Source organism: Geotrypetes seraphini, chromosome 2, assembly GCF_902459505.1.
Source record: "Geotrypetes seraphini chromosome 2, aGeoSer1.1, whole genome shotgun sequence".
Classification (NCBI taxonomy): domain Eukaryota; kingdom Metazoa; phylum Chordata; class Amphibia; order Gymnophiona; family Dermophiidae; genus Geotrypetes; species Geotrypetes seraphini.
The window spans coordinates 386,270,005-386,296,385 of NC_047085.1; the positions used below are offsets into that span (position 1 = coordinate 386,270,005).

The following is a 26,381-nucleotide window of genomic DNA, read 5'->3' on the forward strand; positions in this document are numbered from 1 at the left end:
CTAATTTTCTTCCAGAAAGTAGGTAGTTATTGGCCAAAGGTTGAAAAAAGCTAGTCATTAGCTCTGGTAAGATCAGCAAAATGGAATCCTACCTCTTTCAGCTTGGAAGAACGGAAAACAACGTCCTTTTGCTGTGCTGATAAAGTTAGGACAACAAAAAATAAATACTACAGTTATTTGCCATGGGCTAGAAATTCAAAGCAATTTACCCAGATAAATCGGCCACTATTCTCTACATAAATAGTCTAGTGCAGTGGTTCCCAACCCTGTCCTGGAGGACCACCAGGCCAGTCGGGTTTTGGGGATAGCCCTAATGAATATGCACCAAAGAGATTTGCATATAATGGAAGTGACAGGCATGCAGATCTGCCCCATGCATATTCATTAGGGCTATCCTAAAAACCCGATTGGCCTGGTGGTCCTCCAGGACAGGGTTGGGGACCACTGGTCTAGTGGATGCTGTGGATGGGCAGACTGGAAGGGCCATTTGGCCTTTATCTACCATCATGTTTCTATGTTTCTATCTGTAGTGATATCCAGGCAATGATGCCAACCATCACTGCAGACTGTCTCAGCACTATCCAGAGGGTACAGAATGAGGGCAGTGCCAGATAAATTTAGAACAGCAAAAAGAGCTGTTTTAACCGGATAGCTAGTCAAATAAAGTTATGGACTGAATAGCATTGCTATTCAAATAACAGCACTGGTCACCACTGAATTTAGAAACTCGGCAACAGCCACTATCTACCTGAGCAGAATATTCAGATTTCTTTTTTATAGCCACAGCAACAGATGTTTAAGAAAAACACCAGCCACTAAGGCCGGATGTGGCCCACAGAATGTCATACACAGTCCTCCAATGTCTGGGCTTAAGGAAAAGTGGGCTGCTTGGATGCTTCCTGTCCCACGTTCAGACACACAGATTCATATCCATAAAAACTACAGTTTCTCTGCTCACAGTCAAACACTTCAGCAAAGAAACCTCGGGACACCTGCATTTACATGGTAATCCATCAGTATGGGGCTCATAATCGAAATAGAAATACGTCTAAAATCCCATCTAAATCGGCACATGGATGATTAATAAGACAAGTTGTCCAAGTGTCGATAACCGAAATGGGTTTTAGACGTATTTAAAAACAGCTTAGGCCTCCTCAGTGCTGCTGTATGCCCAGAGTTAAAAGGGGTATTTTAGGAGGAGTGGTCAGGGTGGGATCTGTGTTGACCTAGATTTAGTCGTACTGCAAGTATAACCGAAAGTGTAACGAGGCTGTCTGGATGGAACTTGTATGTTGTGACTTAGGCGATGTAAAAGCATGTCTACGTGCCCAGAAGGTATCCAAAATGGCCAGATAACCACTGCAGAAATAAAGTACAGACCCCCACACACTCCCCCAGTGATCACTGACCCCCCCCCCCACAACACCATAAAAATTGGAATAAAAACGTACATGCCTGCCTCCAGAACATCAGCACCTGGCATAGGAAAGCCTAGTAGAGCAGCACGGAGGTTGCTTAAGTAGTCTGGGGCTATTGAGGTTGTAGACAGGTAGGTCTAGTAGGTTTTGGGGGGGCTCACCATGACCTATAAGGAAGTTGTGGTGAGATGTTTATGTGGTACCCTTTTTGTGAAGTTGCCATGTCCGGGTGTCCAGTCCATCACTTTGCTGACCCCTCCCACATCCAAAAGGTCTTGTTCTAGGCATTTTTGACTTGGACGAATTTTTGGATGAGAATGGGCTATAAAGATAGATGACTTAGCAGTCTGGCCAATCAAACGGCTGGAAGTATAGACGATTTTCGAAAAGAAAAATATTTTGGACGTTTTTTTCGGGAATGGACTTTAGACACTGCCGACTTTGGGCGACTAGCAATTTAGACCCAAAACGGACTTAGACACATCTTTTGATTATGCCCCTCCACATGTTACAAGTAAAAACAAACAAAAAAAAAACCCTCCTGTTCTAGAGGAATGAAAATTAAAGGCATCATCTATGTCTAAAATGCTCAACACTACACAGCAGTATGAGAAATCGAAGGTTAAGAAACTTTTTTCATCGTCTTTCTTGTTTCAAAAAGTTCTTGTTACTGGAATCATGAAGCTGTGTGTTATGTATTTAGTAACTGTTAATTACAGATCATCTAGTCATACTGTATTTTGTTGTACTTTTTTGTTAATGTGCAAGTTCTCTTAATTTATTTATTTATTCAATTTTCTAGACTGTTTTCCCAGGGGAGCTCAGAACAGTTTACATAAATTTGTTCAGTTACTCAACCATTTTTCCTGTCTGTCCCGTCTGTACCTGGGGCAGTGGGGGATTTAAGTGACTTGCCCAGGGTTTGAACCCACAACCTCAGGGTGCCAAGGCTGTAGCTTTAACCACTATGCTACACTCTCCCCATTATTACTCACACTGAACCTGAATAAGGAAGATGCAAGATACCGGAATCATTATAAGATAAAATAATTAATGGGCATAGACTCCACACTGCAGCTAGCATGGATGTACACATTACCCTCCCTACAACTACATAGGAGTTGATGAATGCATTTGCACTGCCAGCAAACTTATTGCATAGTAATCTTTCTTTGTAGTAAATATATGAGAACCTGCTGAGAATGCTCCCAACAGCATCCAGGTTTTGAACTTTATTGCAAGATCATTTGGGCACATACCATGTAGTAAACACAAATCTTTACCACACTTTAAAAAAAATAAAAAGAAGAGTCCTCTGATTTTAGCAGAGGTTGGTTAAAAAAAATGCAGTTTACCTTTTTAGCCACAGGAGGGCCTCGGTGGCAGAATTCCGTACTTGAGACACATTTGTATTTAGTTCATGAAGCACTATCCTCTGAAGAGTGGTGAGCTCTTCTTTGTTAGTTATAAATTTCTGATTGATTTTCTGAAAGGAAAAATAGTTAAAAAGCTAGAAGCATGAAAAGGTTTACAGCTAGTTTTTGTCTCCATCATAAGGCATTTAGAGACAGACTTAAAAATCTCAATATGTATACTTTAGAGGAGAGGTGGGAGAGAGGAAATATGATAGATATGTTTAAATACTTATGTGGCATATGAATGCACATGAGGCAAGTTTCTTTCAACTGAAAAGAAGCTCCAAAATGAAGAGACTAAGGATGAAGTTAATAGGTGATAGGCTCAGGAGTAATTCAAGGAAATACTTTTTTACAGAAAGGTTGGTAGATGTATGGAATAGTCTCCTGGTAGAGGTGGTAGAGACAAAGACTGTGACTGAGTCTGTATTCAAGAAAGCATGGGACAGGCAAGTGGGATATCTTATGGATGGGAGGAAATAGTGGATGCTGTGGATGAGCCTTTATCTGCCATCCTGTTTCTACGTCTTTTTTTTTAATATGCCAATTATTAGTTGATGATTCTTTGTAATTGCTTTCCTTTGTAAGTATTAATGGTATTTGTTAATGGCATTTTATTATGTTCATGCTCTTTTTTATATATATTGTAAACTCGCTTAGAAATTAGATAAGCAATTAAATCAAATTTTAATAAAACCTTGAAAAACCTTGATTGATTTTAAAATATTAACAGTGCAATAAACAAGTATGTGAACATATAGCAAAACAAAAGCAAAAGGGAAATACGAAGAGGGGCTGGCCAGGGAGGCGAAAAACTTCAAGGCATTCTTCAGTTACGTAAAGGGGAAACGACCAGCGAGAGAGGAGGTGGGGCCGTTGGACGATGGGGATAGGAGGGGAGTGATTAAAGAGGATAAAGAGGTAGCTGAGAGGCTGAACACGTTCTTCTCGTCGGTTTTCACGAGAGAAGACACATCTAATATACCGGACTCAGAGGAGCTCATGAGTGGGGAACAGGCTGAAAAATTGGAGCACATAGAGGTAAGTAAGGAGGATGTCCTCAAACAGATAGACAGGTTAAAATGCGGCAAATCACCGGGTCCGGACGGGATCCACCCGAGGGTTCTGAAGGAGCTAAGACAAGAAATAGCGGGCACAATACAGCATGTTTGTAACCTATCCTTGAAAACTGGAGAGGTACCAGAGGACTGGAAATTGGCGAATGTCACACCTATCTTCAAAAAGGGATCGAGGGGTGACCCCGGGAACTACAGGCCGGTGAGCCTGACTTCAATTATAGGGAAGATGGTGGAAGCTATGATAAAGGACGGCATTTGCGAGCACATTGAGAGAAATGGCCTACTGAGAACAAGCCAGCACGGATTCTGTAAGGGAAGGTCATGCTTAACGAACCTTCTGTACTTCTTTGAGGGAATAAGCAGTCGGGTGGACAATGGGGAACCCATCGACATCATTTACCTCGATTTTCAAAAGGCTTTCGACAAGGTGCCACATGAAAGGCTGCTTAGGAAGCTGTGGAACCACGGGGTGGGAGGGGATGTGCACCGATGGATAGAGCACTGGTTGTCGGGTAGACTGCAGAGGGTCGGAGTAAAGGGCCAATATTCTGACTGGCGGGGAGTCACGAGCGGTGTGCCGCAGGGATCGGTGCTGGGGCCGTTACTCTTCAACATATTTATCAATGACCTGGAAAAGGAGGCAAAGTGCGAGGTTATAAAATTTGCAGACGATACCAAACTGTGCGGCAGAGTTAGCTCCAGGGAGGAGTGTGAGGACCTGCAAAGGGACCTAGACAAGCTGGAAGACTGGGCGAACAAATGGCAAATGCGCTTTAACGTGGAAAAATGCAAGGTCATGCATATAGGGAAAAAGAACCCGTTGTTCAACTACAAATTGTGGGGGGCATTGTTGGGAGAAAGCGGTCTTGAGAGAGACTTGGGAGTGCTGGTGGATGCATCACTGAAGCCATCTGCACAGTGCGCAGCGGCCTCAAAAAAAGCCAACAGGATGCTGGGCATCATAAAAAGGGGCATAACAACCAGGACGAGGGAAGTCATCATGCCACTGTATCGAGCAATGGTGCGTCCACATCTGGAATATTGTGTTCAATATTGGTCGCCGTACCTCAAGAAGGACATGGCGGTACTCGAGAGAGTCCAAAGGAGAGCAACAAAACTGGTAAGAGGGCTGGAACACTGCCCATATGCCGAGAGGTTGGATAGGCTGGGGCTCTTCTCTCTGGAAAAAAGGAGGCTCAGGGGTGATATGATAGAGACCTTCAAGATCATGAGGGGCATAGAGAGGGTGGATAGGGACAGATTCTTCAGGCTGAAGGGGACAACAGGTACGAGGGGGCATTCGGAGAAACTGAAGGGAGATAGGTTCAAAACGAATGCAAGGAAGTTTTTTTTCACCCAAAGGGTCGTGGACACTTGGAATGCGCTACCGGAGGACGTGATTGGGCAGAGTACGGTACAGGGATTCAAACAGAGACTGGACGGATTCCTGAGGGATAAAGGGATCGTGGGATACTGAGAAAGCTAACCAGAAAATAAGTATAGAAACCCGACCAGGTCGTGCATGTGCAAGACCGGAGGGCTAGGACTTGATGGGAAGATAGGACTCAATAGGAAACCAAGGTGGCATGGGGGCCCCTTCTGGTGATTTGGACAGGTCGTGACCTGTTTGGGCCGCCGCGGGAGCGGACTGCTGGGCAGGATGGACCTATGGTCTGACCCGGCGGAGGCACTGCTTATGTTCTTATGTTAAGATAAGCACTTTTGTCTTACAAACATATCTATGTCATTTCATTTCACGTACTGCTTTCTACTGAAATATTGCATCAGAAGGAATAGCAAACCTCCCTCTTCTCTCCTGCCTCTGTTTAAAAGCACAGTGTTTCTTACTTGGTTCATTTTGACAGAGGCTTCCAGTACATTCCTTCCTGTCCATAAAACAAGCCCTCACTTTCAATGGTTGAAAACAGAACCATAGAAACATGACGGTAGATAAAGGCCAAATGGCCCATCCAGTCTGCCCATCCATAACATCCCCTAACTCCTCTTCTCCCTAAGAGATCCCACATGCCTGTCCCATGCTATCTTGAATTCAGACACAGTCTTCATTTCCATCACCTCCATCGGGAGATATTACACGCATTTACTACCCTTTCTGTAAAGAAGTATTTTCTTACATTACACCTGAGCCTATCACCTCTTCATCCTATGCCCTCTCCTTACGGAGTTTTTCTTCATTTCAAAAAGACTCACCTCCTACACCAGTTAGATTTTTACAAGCATGAGTATGGTCTTTGGAAGGGAGGAGGAAAGAACAGCTACACCAAAGCTTCCCAAGCTGTAGATCGTGAACCCAACTGGAGTTATACGTTTGGGGTCACAACTTGGGTAGGCACTTTACCGAAATAAGCACTTTAGGATAAATTTTACAAAAGATCAGAGGCTCCTGCGGCAGTGAGCAACCCTCATCTATTTTTTTTTTTTTTATTCTTTATTCATTTTTAAATGTACAATAAGTGCATCAATATAATATAACAAATAGATCATAAATGTATCATCTTTTATCCCTTTGAAATAAAGGCCATAAAACCACATCCAAATATAAACTTATGATTCGCACACTAGGTGATGGGTCAGGTATACTCACGTGAACTAATATGACTCAGTCTCTTTGCTTTGAACACTGTTGTTGTACCTTTAAAACATACACACTCTAATTCTATATGTAGCGCTCAAAATCACACACACAATTTAATTGCTTAATGAGCCAATTAGCACTGATAACTGGGTGTTAACAATCAATTACTACAATTTACACACACATCTTTACAGTCGCTATTCTATAAAGATGTGCGTAACTTTTTCCTACATGGATCAGAAAAGGGTGCATGGCTATGGGAATGTCAGGGGCGTTTCCAGGATTTGCGCACAGTCTTATAGAATTCGGGGGAGGGGGGATCCACACCTAATTTAAGCACAGAAATATACACCAGAGTTCAGCTGGTGTAAATCTTTGCACCCAAAATTGGGCACAAATCCTGTCGCTAAATGTTATTCTATAAAGAGTGCCCAACTTTGAGCACAATTTATAGAACAGCATTTAGGACTAGATTTTATAAATGGCGCCTAAAGCATGCTTACATTGTAGGCGCTGTTCCGCAGATTCTCAATCAACCGCATGGTGCCACTTATAGAATCATGCTTAAAGGAGCCTAAGTGGACTTAGGCGTCACTGGGCATCATAGAGGTAGGCGCCGGTACATTAGGCCAGGTTTTATCTAGCCTAATATACCGGCATCTATCTCAAGACACCTAGTGACATCTAAGTAAACCAGTGTCAGGTCAAAAGCGCGCCGGGACAAAGGCGCGCCCAGACAATTGAGCGCAGCGCAGAGGCGTGCACCGCTCAAAATTAATGTTTTTAGGGCTCCGAAGGGAGGGCGTGGGGGGGAACCCCCCCACTTTACTTAATAGATATCGCGCCGCGATGTGGGGGCGTTGTGGGGGGTTGTAACCCCCCACATTTTACTGAAAACTTCACTTTTTCCCTGCTTTTAGGGAAAAAGTTAAGTTTACAATAAAATGTGGAGGGTTACAACCCCCCAAACCCCCCATAACGCCGGCGCGATGTCTATTAAGTAAAGTGGGGGGGGGTTCCCCAACAAAACCCCCCGTCGGAGCCCCTAAAAACAGTAATTTTGAGCAGCGCGCACCTCCGCGCTGCGCTCAATTGTCTGGGCGCACCTTTGTCTTTCGCACCCTCCGAAATGACGGAGGTGATCAGTGGAGTGCCACAGGGCTCAGTCTTGGGCCCAATCCTATTCAACATCTTTATAAGGGACTTGGCAGAAGGGCTTTGAGGTAAAATAACATTATTCGCCGATGACGCCAAACTAAGTAATGTAGTGGGCAAATGCACAACAGACAAAGATTCAATGCCCAACAACATGATGCACGACCTACTCCTACTGGAGCGCTGGTCTAGGACATGGCAACTCAACTTCAATGCCAAAAAATGCAAAATTATGCACCTGGGCAGCCAAAATCCATGCAAGTCTTATACCCTTAATGGCGAGATCCTAGCAAAAACGGTAGCAGATCGAGACTTGGGGGTAATCGTCAGTGAGGACATGAAGTCTGCCAATCAAGTGGAGCAGGCTTCATCCAAGGCAAGACAAATAATGGGTTGCATACGAAGGGGTTTCGTCAGCCGTAAGGAGGAAGTCATTATGCCATTGTATAGATCCATGGTGAGGCCCCACCTGGAATACTGTGTGCAATTTTGGAGGCCACATTATCGCAAGGATGTGCTGAGACTGGAGTCGGTGCAGAGAATGGCCACCCGGATGGTCTCGGGACTCAAGGATCTTCCATATGAAGAACGGCTTGACAAATTACAGCTATACTCGCTCGAGGAGCGCAGAGAGAGGGGAGACATGATCGAGACGTTCAAGTATCTTACGGGCCGCATCGAGGCGGAGGAAGATATCTTCTTTTTCAAGGGTCCCACGACAACAAGAGGGCATCCGTTGAAAATCAGGGGCGGGAAACTGCGAGGTGACACCAGGAAATTCTTTTTCACTGAAAGAGTGGTTGATCGCTGGAACAGTCTTCCACTACAGGTGATTGAGGCCAGCAGCGTGCCTGATTTTAAGGCCAAATGGGATAGACACGTGGGATCTATTCACAGAGAAAGGTAGGGGAGGGTCATTAGGGTGGGCAGACTGGATGGGCCGTGGCCCTTATCTGCCGTCTATTTCTATGTTTCTATGTTGTCTATGAACCAAGTAAACCACATCTATTCTCCTCCCCTAGCCATGCCTATTCTTCAGGCAGGCATTGTTAGACATCCTAAGAGTTCCATTCGGAACTCTTAATTGGTAATTAAAAATTTTTTATTGGCTGAAAACTGGCACGGTCAATTACTACACCAATCAGGCCAATTTTTTTTTTTTTTAAGCTGCGCATGGATTCCAAAGTTAAGCATCGCTAGGTATCCTTGATTAGGGTGCCAAGTGGTGCCTCTAAGAGGCATCCTATACAGAATCCTGCCCTTAGTGCACATTCCTTTTGGTGTCCAAACCTGGGCATTATTTACAGAATTGGGTCCTTTATGTAAAAAACGAACATAAATTTTGTTTCCTTTAAGTCAAAACCATCTCTCATCCAAAATAAACTATGCTTTCTGCTGTCCTACCTTTAAACGGCCTCCTTGTTCCAGATTTCCTTACTCTGATTGTCCATCGCTGCTGCATTTCCTTATGGTATTTCTTGAATACAGTTCCTGGCTTTAAAGCTTATTTTGCGAATATTGTCAAAGTGGATTATTGCCATTTAAATTCTTGTCCATCTTTCCCAGTAGCTGCTTTTCTTAAAAAGTCTACCAAGAGCAGATGCCGAATGATGCTAAATCGCTAACAGTTTTCATAAACTTCCTCAACTAAGCTCAATTATTGTATTGACAGTCCTTAACCATAGGCCATAGGCGGTGTCTCTCTCAGGACTGGGGCAAGTATGGACCTTGGATCTGGCCACTAGGGGTCATCACCGCATAGCAAATGAAACATCACCCCCCCTCCTTCCTTGCCGATTCACCCATTTAAATGGTATATATATATTTTTTATGTGTCAACCTACTAAAATAACCTCCTTTTAGTGTGACAATTTAGTCATGGTGACACTCCAGAACATTTACCATAAAAGTAGTTTAGTTGAATACCAAATCAACTCTAAAGTAAACTGGATTGGGGGGGGGGGATGTGGGAAGTAAAGAGAAAGGTGGGTATGAGGAAGGGCTCACAAGCTAGAGGTGCATTTTTTTCACCATTGAATTGAGATGGTGTGTTTTTTTCAGCTTCCTCTGGTATAGACTCTGTATGCAACTCTGTACAGCGATGCATACGTCTGGTAGCACTATAGAAATATTTAATGGTAATAGTAGAAAGGGATCCACTACGCATCCATAATGCTGAACTTTATGTGGTTCTGGACTTCTTCCAACTTAACCAAGTATGTAACAAAAAGTTTTACATTTTATGCACCCAAATTTGGAATAATTTAAGAACATTTTACAAAATGGTTTTCTTCAGCATAAGATAGACGTACAATATTAATGGAAAAGCAAGTAAAGCTTACCCTAATATTACCCACAAAATCCATTTTAACTGGGGCAAAGATCGTGGGGCCAAGCTTGTCTGGAAGAAAAGAAAATGCTTAGGTAAAAGTCATATAACATCCAAAAGTATATAAAATATACATACTGAAAGCAAACACTTTTTAAAAATTATCTTTTCCTTAGCCAGTTATTTGTGAAATAAAAAGTGTTTTATGTACATCCACAGAAGCTGGTTCTAAATATCCAGTCCACATTGCTTGAGTTTTTTTTCTTATGAGATTTCTTTACTTTCCACAAAAACACTAAAGTATAAAATTCAAGGACAAAATGTTTCTTGCAAAGAAAAAAAAAAAGCATGCTCATTTTCATATAATTCTTTACAAAATAGCTTTAAATTAAAAAAAAAAAAATACTTGTTTTGCTCCTTCTTACATAATCTCCCGTCAATTAATTCAACTGTGTGGATTTTGAAGGTTTTCCAAATATAAAGATTTAAATTGTCCTAAATATCTGTTGGAATGCATTTCTGAAGCATGTTTATATATGCTTTCCAATATATATTTAGAAGGTGTAAATGTGTGTGTGTGTGGGGGGGGTGGTTCTAATAGCTGAATAAAAGGCTTTTTGAATGGGTATGGATTAGAGAGCTGCACGGGAACGGGGACGATGGGAATCCCTCGTGCTCTCGGGGATCCCACGGGGTTCAATGCTGCGAGGCTCATCTGATTTTCCTACCTGCCCTGCTGCGAGGCTCGTCTTCCATTTCCTTAAGCAAAGCCCTCCCTTCCTCCGACGTCAGTGCTGACATCGGGAAGACTTCCAGTCAGCTGTGTGTGGCAGGGCATGTAGGGAAAAGGCAGTGGCGTACCAAAGGGGGGGGAGGGGGCGGTCCGCCCCGCGTGCAGCCATTGGGGGGAGTGTGCACAGCCGGTCAGATCCCGTTACCTTTGTGGCACTTCCCCTGACCGACCGACAACAGGCCCGGCCGACAAACCTCCCTGCCCTGTAGCCACGAATCTAAATTACCTTCTTACAGCAGCTTCAATACTCCAGCTGCTGTAAGAAGGTAATTTAGATTCGCGGCTACAGGGCAGGGAGGTTTGTCGGACCGGGCCTGTTCTGTTGTCGGTTGGGTGGGGAAGTGACACAAAGGTAAGGGGCAGGGAGGGAGAAAGGGAGGAAAGGTGGAGTGGAGAAGAAAAGACACTTAAAGGAAATGGGTAAAACTGAGGGGGGAGAAGGACGCTAAAAGCACTGGGGAAGACAAAGGGGTGGAGAAGGACGCTGAAAGGACATGGGGAAGATGGGATGGGGGGAGAAGGACGCTGAAAGCACATGGGGAAGACAAAGGGGTGGAGAAGGACGCTGAAAGGACATGGGGAAGACGGCAGGGGGGGAGAAGGACGCTGAAAGCACATGGGGAAAACAAAGGGGTGGAGAAGGATGCTGAAAGCACATGGGGAAGACAAAGGGGTGGAGAAGGACGCTGAAAGGACATGGGGAAGACAGGGGGGGAGAAGAACACTGAAAGGACATGGGGAAGACAGAGGGGGGAGAAGGACGCTGAAAGGACATGGGCAGAGGGGGGAGAAGGACACTGAAAGCACATGTGGAAGACAGAGGGGGAGAAGGATGCTGACAGGACATGGGGAATATGGGGGGGGAGAAAGATGCTGAAAGGAAATGGGGAAGAGAGAGTGGGGAGAAGACGCTGGCAGGGAAGAAGACAGAGATGCCAGACTATGGGGGGAGCGGAGGGAAGAAGATGGGTGCCAGACCAATTTGGAAGGGGGGAGAAAGGGAGAGGCATAGTAACAGAGCAAATGGAAGACACAGAGAGAAGAGAGATAATGGATGGAAGGAATTGAATGAGAACATGAGGAAAGCAGAAACCAGGCAACAAAGGTAGGAAAAAAATTATTTTTTTTTTTGCTTCAGGATAAAGTAGTATATTAGTTGTGTTGATAAAAATTTATAAACATTAGAGGCTCTGGTAGAAACCCGTTTACAAAGTATGTATTCTTCCCAATTAATATTTCCAAATTAATAGTCTTTTTGTTTATTTTTAAATGGGTTTCTACCAGAGCCTTTAATTCAGTAGCATAATTAACTGAAATAACTATTTCTGAAGTTTATAGGGACGGGCGGGGACATAGGGGATTCCTCACGGGGACGGGTGGGATGTCTGTCCCCGCGCAACTCTCTAGTATGGATATGGGTAAGGACTATATCTGAGAGATATGGAGGTATGGCTGTATATTTATTAGCAGCATTTATGGTTGTAAGGGGGCATAGATGATGGGTGGGAAGCTGAATAGAGGTTATAAATATTTGTAAATTTGGAAGCCCAGACCAGATGCATTCCATGTATTGATAAAGGTAGAATGAAGAGCAAACAACAGCCAGCATACTTAAAAGGAAGTGAAAGAGGCTATTTAGCCAAAAGAACAGCCTTCAAAAAAAAAAAAAAAAAAGAGGAAAACTAATCCAAGAAGCGTCATAAGCACTGGCAAGTTAGATACAAAGCACTGATAACAGTGACTAAGGGCTCCTTTTACAAAGCTGTGCTAGTGGTTTTAGCGCGCGCAATAGACGCTAACGCCACCATTGAGTTGGCATTAGTTTCTACACTTAGCGGGGTGGGTGGGGGGGCAGCATGCACTAATCTGCAGCACGCACCTTAGTAAAAGGAGCCCTAAGACAATATGAAGAGAAACTTGCTTCAGAAGCAAAATTCATAATTATAATTGTTTCAGGTACATCAGAAGCAGAAAACCTGTCAAATATCAAAGAAAACATTTGGTCATCTCTGGTTTTTTTGTTTTAGGGAATCAGTGAAACCATCAGATCGTTAAGAAGTGGAAAGGATACTCAGAAAATAAGGCCATAGCAGAAAGGCTGAATGAATTCTTTACTTCTGTCTCTGCTGAAGATGTAAGATTCTACCTGTACCAAAAATGGTTTTCAAGAATGAACCTGAAAGATAGAGTAACAAATGTTGAGAAAAAGTATTATTTTTTTTGTTAAATGCACAGGAAAGAGCTGCTACTATTACAGCGGTTCATAGTCAGTGGCACGCAAGACACCAGCATGCCGACAATCCAGCGCCGACAATTTGGCGCAAGACAGAAGCGCGTGGGGGAAAAAGTAATTTTTAAAGAGCTCCGATGGGGGGTTTGGGGTGGCAACCCCTCCACTTTATTGGTTAGTGTTTGTGCTGCTGTTGGAGCTGTCTTGCGCCGAATTGTCTGCACTGGATTGTCAGCGCGCTGGCATCTGGCGCGCGATTATCCCGTCACCTATTATAGCTATGTAGTTTATTGAGGAATGTAAATTGTGACAGGGTCCCTGCAACCCCAGAACCTGAACCTCAGGAATATGAGCTTAGTCCTACCAGTAGCCCAGAGAAGAAGGTTTTACAACCCCTAAGAGAAAGGCAGAGCCAAATTAAAAGCTCTAGTCACAAAGCTGACATTGTAAAACCTGCAAAAGCTAAGTCCCAGTTTAAGAGTGCAGGTCCCTTTAAATCTCAGCCAGTCTCAGCCAAAGGAAGGGGGGAGGAGTCCTGGGACTTTACTGAGAAGCCTTCCTCATCAGGGAGAGACACAGCACCTGGGCCAGAAGGAAGAAGGCAGTCCAGGAAGATAACGGCTAAGCTGCTGGAGAGATTGCTTGAGAGATAAAATGAGCAGCCAGAGCCTCCTGCTAGATATTGAAATGCAGGAAATAGAAGTGCCAAAGGATATTGATGATAAAGGAGAAGAGGATATAAGAACATAAGAAATGGAATGGCAGCTGAGCTCTAACACCTTTGAGCAGTCAGGAGAGGCCATGAAGGCAACTGGAAGCATTTAGCTGCTCAAGTGTTTTGTGGACTCTAGATAAAAGCTGTTGCCCATGTGCAAATGTTAGAGACTGAAGCCAGCTTGTTCTTTTTAACTTTCCTGGGTGTGGACTAAAAGCAAGCCATATATTTGTGGCACAGAACAAGGGACTGAAACAAGCTCCTTGTTTCCTCAAAATTTAGAGTTATTTTTTAAGGTTTTGCTCTGTGGTGAAGTCTTGTGGAGGGACCATGGAGAGTAGGAAGCCTCATATTTTTGGGTGGGAGGAAAGATCTGTGGGTTGGCTCTACCTCCCGGGCTTGTGTTCTGATATGACACAAAGCCCTGCCCTTCTAAGAGCAGTGCTATCAGAGAAGAGAAAGTACTGTGCTACATTTTTGTGGGGGAAGCTGTGCTTCCCAGGAGGAGAGGGGCTGTGTGTACTGTGCTCTTACCAGAATTAGAAGTATTGATGAACTTTTTTTCTTGCTTATTGATTGAACTTTAAAGAGAATGAACTTGTTGCCCTGAGCAGAATGTACAGACTCTATTAAAGAGAAAGGAAGAATGTACACGAAAGCAAGGAGCCTAAAGAATAAGATGGGGGAATTAGAAGCTATGGCACAAAAAGACATCATTGGCATCACAGAAACATAGTGAAACAAGGAAAACATCTGGGACACTGTGCTACCGGGATACAAGCTATACCACAGAGAAAGAATAGGACAAAAAGGTGGGGGTATTGCCCTATACATAAGAGGGAATTGAGTCTACCGGAGAGAACACACCGGAAATGAATAATAAGGTAGAGTCTCTATGGGCCAAAATACCAGGAACAAATGGAATGGATACAAAGATTGGCATCTACTACCAGAGCAGTCTGAAGAGACTGATGGAGAAATGGCGGACGAGATAAAACGCAACTGCAAGGGAAGCAATGCAGTTATCATGGGCGACTTCAATTATCTAAAGATAGATAGGAACCTAGGCACCTCCGGCTGCAGTAGGGAGACCAAGTTCCTGGATGCTGTAGGCGATTGCTTCCTGGAACAACTTGTCAAGGAAAATATGGAAGGAAATGCAATTCTGGACTTAATTCTAAATGGACTATGAGGACCGGCACAAGGTATAGAAGAAGAAGGGACGATGGGAAACAGTGATCACAATATGATCCATTTCAACCTGGACACAAGAACAAAACATCAATCCAGAACGACGGCCACGGCACTGAACTTCCAAAAAGGGAACTATGAAGGGATGAGAGTCATGGTGGGGAAGAAGATTTGGAAGAGGATAAACACTGTAAAAATGCTAGAGCAAGCATGGTCCCTTTTTAAGGACACAGTCACCGAGGCACAATATATATATATATATATATATATATATATATATATATATATATATATATATATAGTCTAGAAAAGGTATGCAGGCAGATTGATAGGCTAAAAAAATGATAAATCCCTGGGACAGGACGGCATCCATCAAGGAATTGAAAGGGGTTAAAGCTGAACTGCTTCAACTGATAGCCAATCTGTCAATCAAATCAGGAAGGATCCCGGAAGACTGGAAAGTGGTGAATGTTACGCCGATCTTCAAGAAAGGTTCGAGGGGAGATCCGGGAAACTACTGACCAGTGAGTCTAACTTCAGTACTGGGAAAGATGGTAGAGGCGCTGATTAAGGACCACAACATTGCTCACCTTGACGGACACAATCTGATGAAGACCAGCCAGCATGGCTTCAGCAAAGGAAGATCTTGCTTGACAAACTTACTACACTTCTTCGAGGGAGTAAACAAGAAGATAGACAAGGGTAACCCGGTCGACATTGTATATATGGATTTTCAGAAGGCGTTTGACAATGTCGCGCATGAACGATTACTTTAAAAAATTGCAAGCCATGGAATCGAGGGTGATATACTCACGTGGATTAAAAACTGGTTTGCAGATAGGAAACAGAGAGTGGGGGCAAATGGGCAATACTCAGACTTGAAAAGCATCACGAGTGGAGTGCCGCTGGGTTCGGTGCTCGGGCCCATGCTCGTCAACATATTTATAAATGACCTGGAAATTGGTACGACGAGCAAGGTGATTAAATTTGCGGACGATACAAAGTTATTCAGAGTAGTGAGGACAAAGAAGGATTGCAAAGACCTACAACAAGACATAAACATGCTCGAGGAATGGGCCGTGAAATGGCAAATGAGGTTCAACTTGGATAAGTGCAAGGTGATGCATGTCGATAACAAAAATCTTATACACAAATACAGGATGTCCGGTGCAGTAGTCGGAGAGACCCCCCCCCAGGAAAGAGACTTGGGAGTACTTGTAGACAAGTCAATAAAGCCGTACATGAAAAAGGACACAGTACTTCTCAAAAGGATCCAGAGAAGAGCAAAAAAAAAAAAAAATGGTTAAGGGACTGGAGGAGTTGCCATACAGTGAGAGGCTAGAGAAACTGGGCCTCTTCTCCCTTGAAAAGAGGAGACAGGGGACATGATCAAAACATTCAAGATAATGAAGGGAATAAACAGTAGAGAAAGAGAGATTGTTCACCCTCTCCAAGATAGAGAGAACGAGAGGGCACTCCCTAAAGTTAAAAGGGGATAGATTCCGTACAAATGTAAGGAAGTTCTTCTTCACCCAGAGAGTAGTAGAAACCTGGAACACTCTTCCAGAGGCTGTTATAGGGGAAAGCACCCTCCAGGGATGCAAGACAAGGTTAGACAAGTTCCTGCTGAACCAGAACGTACGCAGGTAAGGCTAGACTCAATTAGGGAACTGGTCTTTGACCTATGGGCTGCCGCAAGAGTGGACTGCTGGGCACGATGGACCACAGGTCTGACTTAGCAGCGGCAATTCTTATGTTCTTAATCCTAGTTTTCTTTAAAAGTCAAACTGGGCAATATTAATATTTGCTGCAATATTAATATTTGCTGGGCAATATTAATATTTGCCATTCCATATTGTGCCTGTTTTTTTTGGGGGGGTGGTTGTGTGTGTGTGTACGTGTGTTCTGAAGATCCTGACAATTGTTTGTTTTGAATTCTCCAATAAAACCAGCCTATTTACTTTTTCAAAAGACTCAGTGTGCATGAGAGAAACTGTGAAAAAGAGAAATCCTGTAGAACAGTGGTTCCCAACCCTGTCCTGGAGGAACGCCAGGCCAATTGGGTTTTCAGGCTAGCCCTAATGAATATGCATGAAGCAAATTTGCATGCCTATCACTTCCATCATATGCAAATCTCTCTCATGCATATTCATTAGGGCTAGCCTGAAAACCCGATTGGCCTGGTGTTCCTCCAGGACAGGGTTGGGAATCACTGCTGTAGAAGACCAAATTAACTTACTTGCCTTGTGACCTTGCACAGGTTCACCCTTTACCTGTTGCAGGATCCTGTCACAATAACTATTGTTTGTTTATTCGAATGTGAAATTTATTTTTTTTTTAATTGTAAACCACCTAGGTGTTAAACAGGTAAGTGCTTGAAATAAAAAAATAAATCAAACAATAAGTTAAAAGTAATAAATCACTTGGACTGGATGGTATAGGTAGCGTAGGACAGTGGACATATGCCCTCCTCTCTGCTCCCTGGCTCCATCTGCACTCCTCACGCCCTCCCTTCCCCCATGCCTCTTTAAATCTTCACCTGCACGAGCAGCTTCTCTGGTCTGCTGCTTGTGCCGACCTGGCTCCCCACTGAAATCACTTCCTGTCGCAGGGACAGGAAGTGACTTTGAAAGGAAAGCCAACACCGGCATGAGCAACATACTAGAGAAGCTGCTTCGTGTAGGTGAAGATTTAAAGAGGTACGGGGATGGGGAAGGGCAGGAGCGAGCGTGGCAGCGCCTCACCAAAATTGCACCTGGGGCAGTCTGCCCCTCCTTACTACGCCACTGGATGGTATACAATACAAGGTACTGAAAGAACTTAAACAAGAAAACACTTATCTACTGTTAGTGATTTATAACCTAGTCATTAACATTGTTCATAATACTTGAAGATCGTAGGGTGGCTAAATGCTATGCCAGTTTTTAAAATGGATTGCAGGGCTTATTCACAATTTCAAGGGCCAGTCTGATGTAGATATTGAATAATAGTGGGGACAATAGCGCGCCTTGGGGTACTCCATAGTTCACGGTTCTTGGCTTTGAGAATACCAAGTTTGCCAGGATGCGGTTGTCTTTGGTCCAGGAAGGATGTGAACCAGGATAGTACTGTATTCCTGATCCCAATCTCAGATAATCTGGATAGTAGGATTCTGTGCTCGAGCGTGTCGAAGGCTATGCTCAGGTCTAGACCTTTGTCCATGTAACTCCAACAATCGTCTATTATATCTAGGAGTACTGTTTTAGTGCTGTGATAGCTTCTGAAACCAGATTGGTGTGTGGAAAGGGTATTCTGGTTCTTGATGAATGTGGTTATTTGGTGTAGCACCATTTTTTCTGGGAGCTTCGATGCAAAGGGGAGGTTGGAGATTGGCCTATAGTTGCCTGGTGTATCTGGGTCCAGGGAAGGCTTCTTCAGCAGGAGTTTGATCACTGCAGCTTTCCAGGATGTTGGTACCTCTCCCTTGCGCAATGAGGCATTGATCAGGGGAAGGATCGATTTGATGAAAGGGCCTTTTGTCGAGTGTAGGCATGGGTCGTGGGCTGAGGTGGAAGGGTGAAGTGAGTCCAGTGTAGCTTTGAGTTCTGCCAGCGAGACTTCAGTGAAGTAATCGAGGATTGCCAATGGATTTTGTTGGTTGAGCGCATGATTCAGAGTGATCCTGCTTCGAGTTGATGGAGACATGTCAAGGTTGTAATCTTTTCAATCTTCTCTTGGAAGGAGTCAAACATTTCTGCGTCCACCTCTAGAGTCAAACTGTGAGTGGGCCCTTGGGCTGTTAAAAAGAAGTTCCTGGTTAGAGAGAAGATACTCCTGGATTGGTTGGGGAATTTCATGATGAGTTGGGAGTAGTATTTTTCCTTGGCACTAGATATTGCTTGTTGTAGGCGTCTGACCATATTTTCCAGGCCTCTTTGTCTGCAGATAGTTTTGTTCTGCACCAGGTTCTTTCTGCTTATATACCACAAAGTCTTACAGTTCTATGTGGTTAACAAGATAAAATGGACTTAATAATTACAGTGAAGTACAAAGCATCAATCTTTAAGGAATTTTACAAATATACGTTTTCAATAATTTCCTAAAATGTTGGTAAGAAATAGAACTGGCTATCAATTGACAAAAGCCAATATCCCAGCTTGCAGCCTGAAACGACAATAATCATTAAAAATATATTTTATATAAACAACCTTTTATAGATGGAAAAGTAAATAATGCAGAAGTTCACAAGTGCCTTGGATTAGCAAATGAAAATGGTCCACAAGATAATCAGGTGCAAGACCATGTAATACCTTATAACCTTATTCATCCAAATTTAAAGATCACTCTTGCCTCAACAGGAAGCCAGTGTAATCTTCGATAATAAGGTGTCACATGGTCTGTCTTCTTCAGGTTAAAAATGAAATGAACAGCTGCATTTTGTATTATACGTAATCTACAAATTTTTTTTTGATAACTTGCAAGTACAGTAATTAGATACATTTACTCAGCTACTATACAACAATACTTTCTACCTTCTGGGATTCTGCCAAATACCGTATTTGTTACCTGGATTTGCCACTGTTAGAAACAGGATTCTGTACATGATGGATCTTTGATTTGACCACTATGACACTGCCATCCTGCACTTGAGCTGACATTCTCATTTCTGTCTTCCCCATCCCACACACCATCATTCAGTACCTTATCTATGAAATCCCCATGATGTAAGAGAAAAGTATCCATTACAGATCCAGTACATGCTAATTTGTCTCGGGCATATTCATTGTGTAGATCCTGAAACCTGGCTTGGTTGTGGGAAACCCAACTGAAATCCCTGTGTGCCACAGAAAGATAAACTGTTTTCCTCAAGCCATAATCAGTGCAAATGACCTAAAGCTGACATGAAAGATTAAACTTCGTGTGAAGTAGGACCTCCCTTCCTCACAGGGTGAATCATGCTTAACCCCCAAAAAGGATATCCTGACCATGCAAGCTTCTTTTCTATCATCTTCTGGGCACACAGGAAGCGTTCTCCCTCATTCTGTACAGTTGTGCATCAAAGCTTCCAAGAAAGGGATAGAAAATCTGACAATATTACAGATTTTCAGAACACTTTTGACAAAATCCCTCATGTAAGACTCCTGAGAAATTAAAAAAAAAAAAAACAAAAACATGGGATAGGAGACAATTCTGGGGATTGCAGTTATTTCTTATGAATCAGGAATTCCCAGTAAGTGTGGGTCATAGATGCCCGGAGCTGCACAAGCTTTATACTGAATGGATTAATGTAGAGGAGTGGCTTAGTGGTTTGAGGTTATGAATTTGGATTCCCACCGCAGCTAGTTGTGACGCTGGGCAAGTCACCTAACACCTCATTGCCCCAGGTACAAAATAAGTACTTGTCTAAAATATGTAAATTGCTTTGATTGTAACTACACAGAAAAAAACAGTATATTGAGTTCCATCCCCTTTACCCTAAGCTGAACCTTGCTCGTAATGGGGATTGAAATAAGTGCTTTTATAATTGAAAGTTAATGAATAGTCGAGTTTTGAATGTTGAATGTATTGAAGACATAGAAAGAATGTATTGAAGACATAGAAACATAGAACGTGAACATTCCCTTTACCCTATGTCGCTATGAAATCTCCCACCCCTGATGCCCTCTTGTTGCCATAGGTCCTGTAAGGAAGAAGAAGATATATTTTTCCTTACAGGACCTACGGCAAAAAGAGGGCATCCATTGAAAATCAGGGGTGGGAGATTTCATAGCGACACTAGGAAGTATTTCTTCACCGAAAGGGTGGTTAATCGTTGGAATGATCTTCCACTTCAGGTAATTGAGGCAAGCAACGTGCTCGATTTTAAGAAAAAATGTGGGTTCACTTCGAGGAAGTGCTTAGGGGGGAGGGTCCTTAGTGTGGGCAGACTTGTTGGGCCGGTGGCCCTTTTCTGCCATCATGTTCTATGTTTCTATTTAATATTAAAATTATTATTCAAGTACAAAAATTTCAGACCGCCATGGGGAAATATACCCTCCAAGATCTACAAAAATTCTAAAAAAAATATAATTATATAAATAACTTCTCTCAACCATTTTGTGCCAGATATGATAGATAATATAAGGTTATGTTATAGCGTTGAGATTTTTACCCTTTTTTAAAAATACTTTATTTAGTATTTGTTACATACAAATATAACAAAATACAGGAAAACCACAGTAAAATAAACCACTAAAAGAAAACAAGAAAATAAATCTTTTTCTTTCAACGATACAGTCCACATTATTGGAGTCACTAGCCAGCAGAAAGCAAATATATTAATTAAATCATTTCCTCATCAGGAACAGGCTTAAATTGGCCATTTGTCACAAATTATCCACAACCAAAGAAATTTTTATGAAACTTTCAATAGAGGATTATCTTTGAGGAAATCTTCTAACTGAATAGGATCCATAAACACATATTTATCACTTGCGTAGGTAATCAAACATTTACATGGAAATTTAAGAAAGATTTTTTACCCTTTAACGAATATTATAATACCTCTGTATCATGCCATGGTACAGCCCCACCCTGAGTATTGTGTGCAATGCTAGTTGCTGTATCTCAAAAAGGATAAAGCAGAATTAGAAAAGGTTCAAAGAAGGGTAATCAAAATGATTAAGGGGATGGAATTTATCTCCTATAATGAAAGGCTAAAGAGATTAAGCTTGAAAAAGAGACAGCTGAAGGGGGGATATGACTGAGATCTACAAAATTCTGAATGGAGTAGTGTGACTCAACATGAATCAAATGTTTACTCTTTCATAAAGTGCAAAGACCAGGGGACACTCCATGAAGTTCCATAGTAATACTTTCAAAACAAATAGAAGAAATATTTTTTTCACTCAATGAATAGTCAATCTCTAGAACTCACTGCCAGAGGATCATGTGAGGGTCTCCCTCATACTCTAATCCTCACTCTCCACCTTAAAACAGCCTTTCTCTGTAGAGGGCTCAGAGCAAGGCAATGATTCACGTAAGTGTTTGCTGCTGGCCCTGCAGCCTGCTCTCTGCTGGATCTCGCTGCTCTCTGCTAGATCTCGACCTTAAAGAAGCAGGAAGTTGCATAAGAAGGAGACAGGATGCAGCAGAGAGATGCTTCATGATCAACAGCATGGCCTTTGCGAATCATTGCGCCTGACCTGAACCCTCTTCAGAGAAACATGTTTTAAGAGGCAGGGAGGTTGAAGAAGGGGGGGGGTGGGACATGCCAGGCCAGGGCCCTGTGCAGCTGACCCTATCATCTCTCCTTAAAGCCAATTCTGTAAAGGGTGTGGTAACAGCAGCTAGCACATTTGGGTTTAAAAAAGGTTTGGATACGGTCCTGGAGGAAAAGTCCATAATCTATTATTATAACAGATATGGGAAAGCCACTACTTATCCCAGGGATCAGTAGCATGGAATCTTACTACTCCTTGGGATTCTTTTAGGTATTTGTAACCTAGATTGGCCATTTTTGGAAGCAGGATACAGGGCCAGATGGATCATCATCTATTTTAATGTTCTTATGCTGGGGTGGAGAGAAACATGGAGTTCAGTAGGTGGGGATGGATGGTGTTTTGAGTGTATATGTATGTGTATGTAATGGGGCGGGGGAGACCTAAAGTGTGATAGGAATATGTGTTAAGGCAGTTCTGGGGTTTATGAATTTCGTGGCATTCAGCCCAGTGCAGATGGGGAGATGGTTGGGGCAGGAGAAGGCCCAAGGCCTCTGTGTGGGGGCTTAGGTGTAGGAATGTACGGAGTGTGGGTGGAAGGTGTGGGTTGGGGCGTGTGGAAGTGTGTAGGATGGGGAAAAATTTGGATGTTTGTGTATGCATGTGATGGGTATATGTAGGGGTTATGTTGAATATGTGTGAGGGGTGAAAGCATCTGTAGATGTACGGTAGATTATGGGCTGCTTGAAAGCTATGGGGAAGTATCACAATGCGTGTGCACACGCATATATGTGTAATAGGGATGCATTTAAGACTAGGTGTGTGCATGTGTGAGAGAAAGAAAGGACCTCTGCTGGAACCATCCTTTGCTTGCTGCTTCAGCTATTGCCTGTGCTGCTGGGGGAGGTTTTGGCGCTCAGCATTTGACAGCTTTTAACAGTTTTCCCATATAAAGCAATAAGGATTTTAACTTTGTGAAGGTCCAGTTCTGGAAAAGTTTCTGGTTTTCAAACTCATCCACGATTTTCACATTTTTTTTTCCTTTATACCAAAATTTGGTAAATTTGGTTTCGGGAGGAAAACAATATTGTACTCACAGACAGACTGGCATCAGTACTTTCCCACAATTCTTTCCCACATTCCATTTTGTTGGAAAGCAGAAATTTTTTTTTTTATATAATCATTTTTATTAAATTTTGAAATACAGATCAATACAAACCAACATCCACTGACAAGAGAAAATACTGAAACAATCGAAAGCAGAAAATTTACGATAATCACTCTGTACATGTCGAGGCAGCCTCCAAAAGCAATAACGACATTCCCACACAACCTATGAAGTAAGCAAGTGGCTGACCATAAACACTGCCTGTCTGGATCCTCAGAAAGCCTTCTCTGCTCTGCTTCTTGCTGGAGGCAATGCGTGCAATGAGTTTTAAGAGTTACATAATGCGGAGCGCCAGAGCCTTTTTTCAGAGCAGAGAATTAACATGGGCTTCGGTTGTGTCAGCGATCACAGCTGTCGGGATATTCATTGTTTCTTTTTGAAACTTTAAATCCTTGGCATTCAGCTGTGGGTTATTATTAGTAATGGCGGTGCCCTCCCAGTATGAGGCTCTCTCCCCCTCCCTTGCCACATTTTGCTGGGATGTCCTCAGGCATTTTTGGACCAAGGCCGCTCCCTGGACTCAACAGTGTCAAGGCTTATGAAACCATCTCTTGCAGTAGAACTGCCACTTTGCTTCACTGCAAAATAATAGTCAATCTCCAAGGCAAAAATAGGGAGAAACAAACACTCACCAAAGCAACAAAAAGGCTGCTATGCTGATAAAATTCTACCAATGACAATGCAGCCTAGGAAAGGAATTTAGCAGCTGAGAATTACAGCTACTCCACCTGGTGAGCACTGGCAATCTCTGGCATAATGAGCAAAAACAGGGATCCTGGCCATACATAAGCTTATAAGGCTAGGAGGGGGGGTTGTGGGAGGGAAAGAGCAAAAGCTAGCTAAATGAGATTTTAAGCAGGAAGAGGGGATGGAGGTACAGACCGGGTAAAGCCTGGAAACAAAAGACACCATGAAAAGAATGCACTGGAGACCAGCCTTTACAAATGGGTTTGTTCAACTAATTTAAAATCAGAAAGCTAGGATAAGATACCTTTAAGAAAATAAAGGCAGAGTCTTTTATTTCACAGTAAATACAGCTAAACATACAAGGCAGAACTACTGCCCTGCATAGATTATATGTCCTTATCTTAATCCACAGTGCCAGCCTGTTTTGCTGTCTGATCGCTCCAAACAAAGCAGAGGGGTAGAGGTGGACTACACAGAGTTCCAAAGGGAAAAGCAACAGTACAGTAAGAGAATTCCTTTAGAGCAGGGTCAGGGAACTCCGGTCCTCGAGAGCTGTATTCCAGTCGGGTTTTCAGGATTTCCAAAATTAATACGCATGAGATCTATTTGCATGCACTGCTTTCAATGCATATTCATTGGGGAAATCCTGAAAACCCGACTGGAATACGGCTCTCGAGGACCGGAGTTCCCTACCCCTGCTTTAGAGTCTTTAGAGCAGTGTGTCACAAACTGTGTGCCTCCTGAGATTACAAGTGTGCCACGGCTCACAGAGGAGGAAGAGAAATGCCGGCCAGCTGACTTGCCTCTCGCCGCGTATCTCCTTGGACTCCTGCCTTCCCCATCTTCTCCGCACCCCCGGAACAGCAGCGGCAGCTCAGTGTGCTTTTAACTTGGCCAGAGAGCTGCCACGAGGATTAATTTAGACGCGGTTATCCATCAACAGCCTCGAGGCCTTTACTAGGCCGGCCCATTTCAATGATGCGACTTCCTTTTGCTAGCTGCGGGTAAAAGCCACCGTGTCATTCTCTAGCTGGGGGTACTCAGTTGATATTTGGTAGACTTCCCTGCTGGCACACCCTACTGGCATTTCAGGGCCTGTCGTGAGGGCCTCTGCACATGCGTGGATGTCAACATGATGATGTCACACATGTGCGTGATGTCATCACGGTGACATCGGTGTACTTCTGGGTGCCTCGAGCTGTGGCCACTACCTTTAGTGTGCTCCAGCTCGAGAAAGTTTGAGAGACACTGCTTTAGAGAATCCTTAGCTTTGCCTGCTACCGTGTGCAATGTTTCAGAAATGTACATGGCATGTACCACTGCTCAGTTGCTATTACAATGTATTTTTGGGCTGGCTCAAGCCACAATGTGGTACTAATGAGGTATAAGAGAACGAGGCTCAGATTAGAGGCTGGCTGAAACCAGTGGTTTTGGTTCCGGCTGAAACCAAATCCACAGCCAAAATTCACCACTCAAAGTTTTGGCTGGAAATGGAAATTCCCTGCCCCCAGCCACCAACAGAAGCTTGCCCCCTCCGCCCAAAACAGAAAACCCATTCCCTTCCCAGGCTACCCACTAACTCTGTCCCTTCCTCACCCCCCTTCATAGGACCTCCTCATGCCTACCTTTTAGGCCTCAGGCTGCTCTTGCCCTGGCCAGCTGCACTGTGAAAATGGCAACTGCAACTTCCTGAGGAAGCCTCACAAGACTGCCATGAGAGATTACAGCCACCATTTGGAATAGGGAATGGCATGAGCATTCCTGGGGTTTTCTGTTGGAGGGGGGAAAGGGGGAAGGAGGCTCAGGGAAAAGTTAAGGCTTACAGTGGTGATGGGGGTGGAACTATGATTTCCATTCCACTGAAAATGCACAGGCATTTTTGATTATGAGCCAAACCCAGATTTCGGGTCGGTATCTGTGTCAAATTTGAAACTGAAATTCAGCCAGCTTCTAGTTTCAATCATTTCCTTACCTTCTCCTGCTGGACTAGCCAGGCCAGGATATGCTAAGGGGGTGGTGTACTGAGGCCCCGAGAGCATGGAAAGAGAGCAGCCGCTTTTCATAGTCAATGAGCAAGGATAAAGAGAGTCTCGGAGACAGTTAATACCTCCAGTCAAGTGGGGGCATGTGCTGCCCATAGTATATCAAAAACAACACTTGGGGGGATGGGAAACAATAGAGTTCATAAACAACAACAAAAAATATTAAAGTACTGTTAGCTCAATATTTAAAAATAAAACTGTGCAGGTAAAATATTTTAAAAGCAAAATCTGCCCCATTAAAAAATAGCCCATTCTTTGTCTGCACAGACTTTCGTGCAAAGTTACCCAGAGAAAAATGGGGTGGGGAGGCGGGTGAAGGGGTCTGGATTTGTGAAGGCATGTCAACATTTAACTGGAGAGTGCCATAATTAACACATTGGGATTT

At 43.3% G+C, this 26,381-nt stretch overlaps 1 protein-coding gene across 2 annotated transcripts in view; it reads right to left on the reverse strand.

The window, feature by feature from the left end:
- The window catches only part of PLEKHA8 (pleckstrin homology domain containing A8), a 168,940-nt gene that overhangs the window by 37,382 nt on the left and 105,177 nt on the right, over positions 1-26,381 (reverse strand). For both annotated transcript variants that reach the window (XM_033930736.1, XM_033930735.1), the window contains 2 exons: positions 10,006-10,064; positions 2,774-2,904 (listed from right to left, as the gene is read on the reverse strand). In XM_033930736.1, the coding sequence (XP_033786627.1) occupies positions 2,774-2,904; positions 10,006-10,064 (190 nt within the window). The remainder of the gene's footprint in view (positions 1-2,773; positions 2,905-10,005; positions 10,065-26,381) is intronic.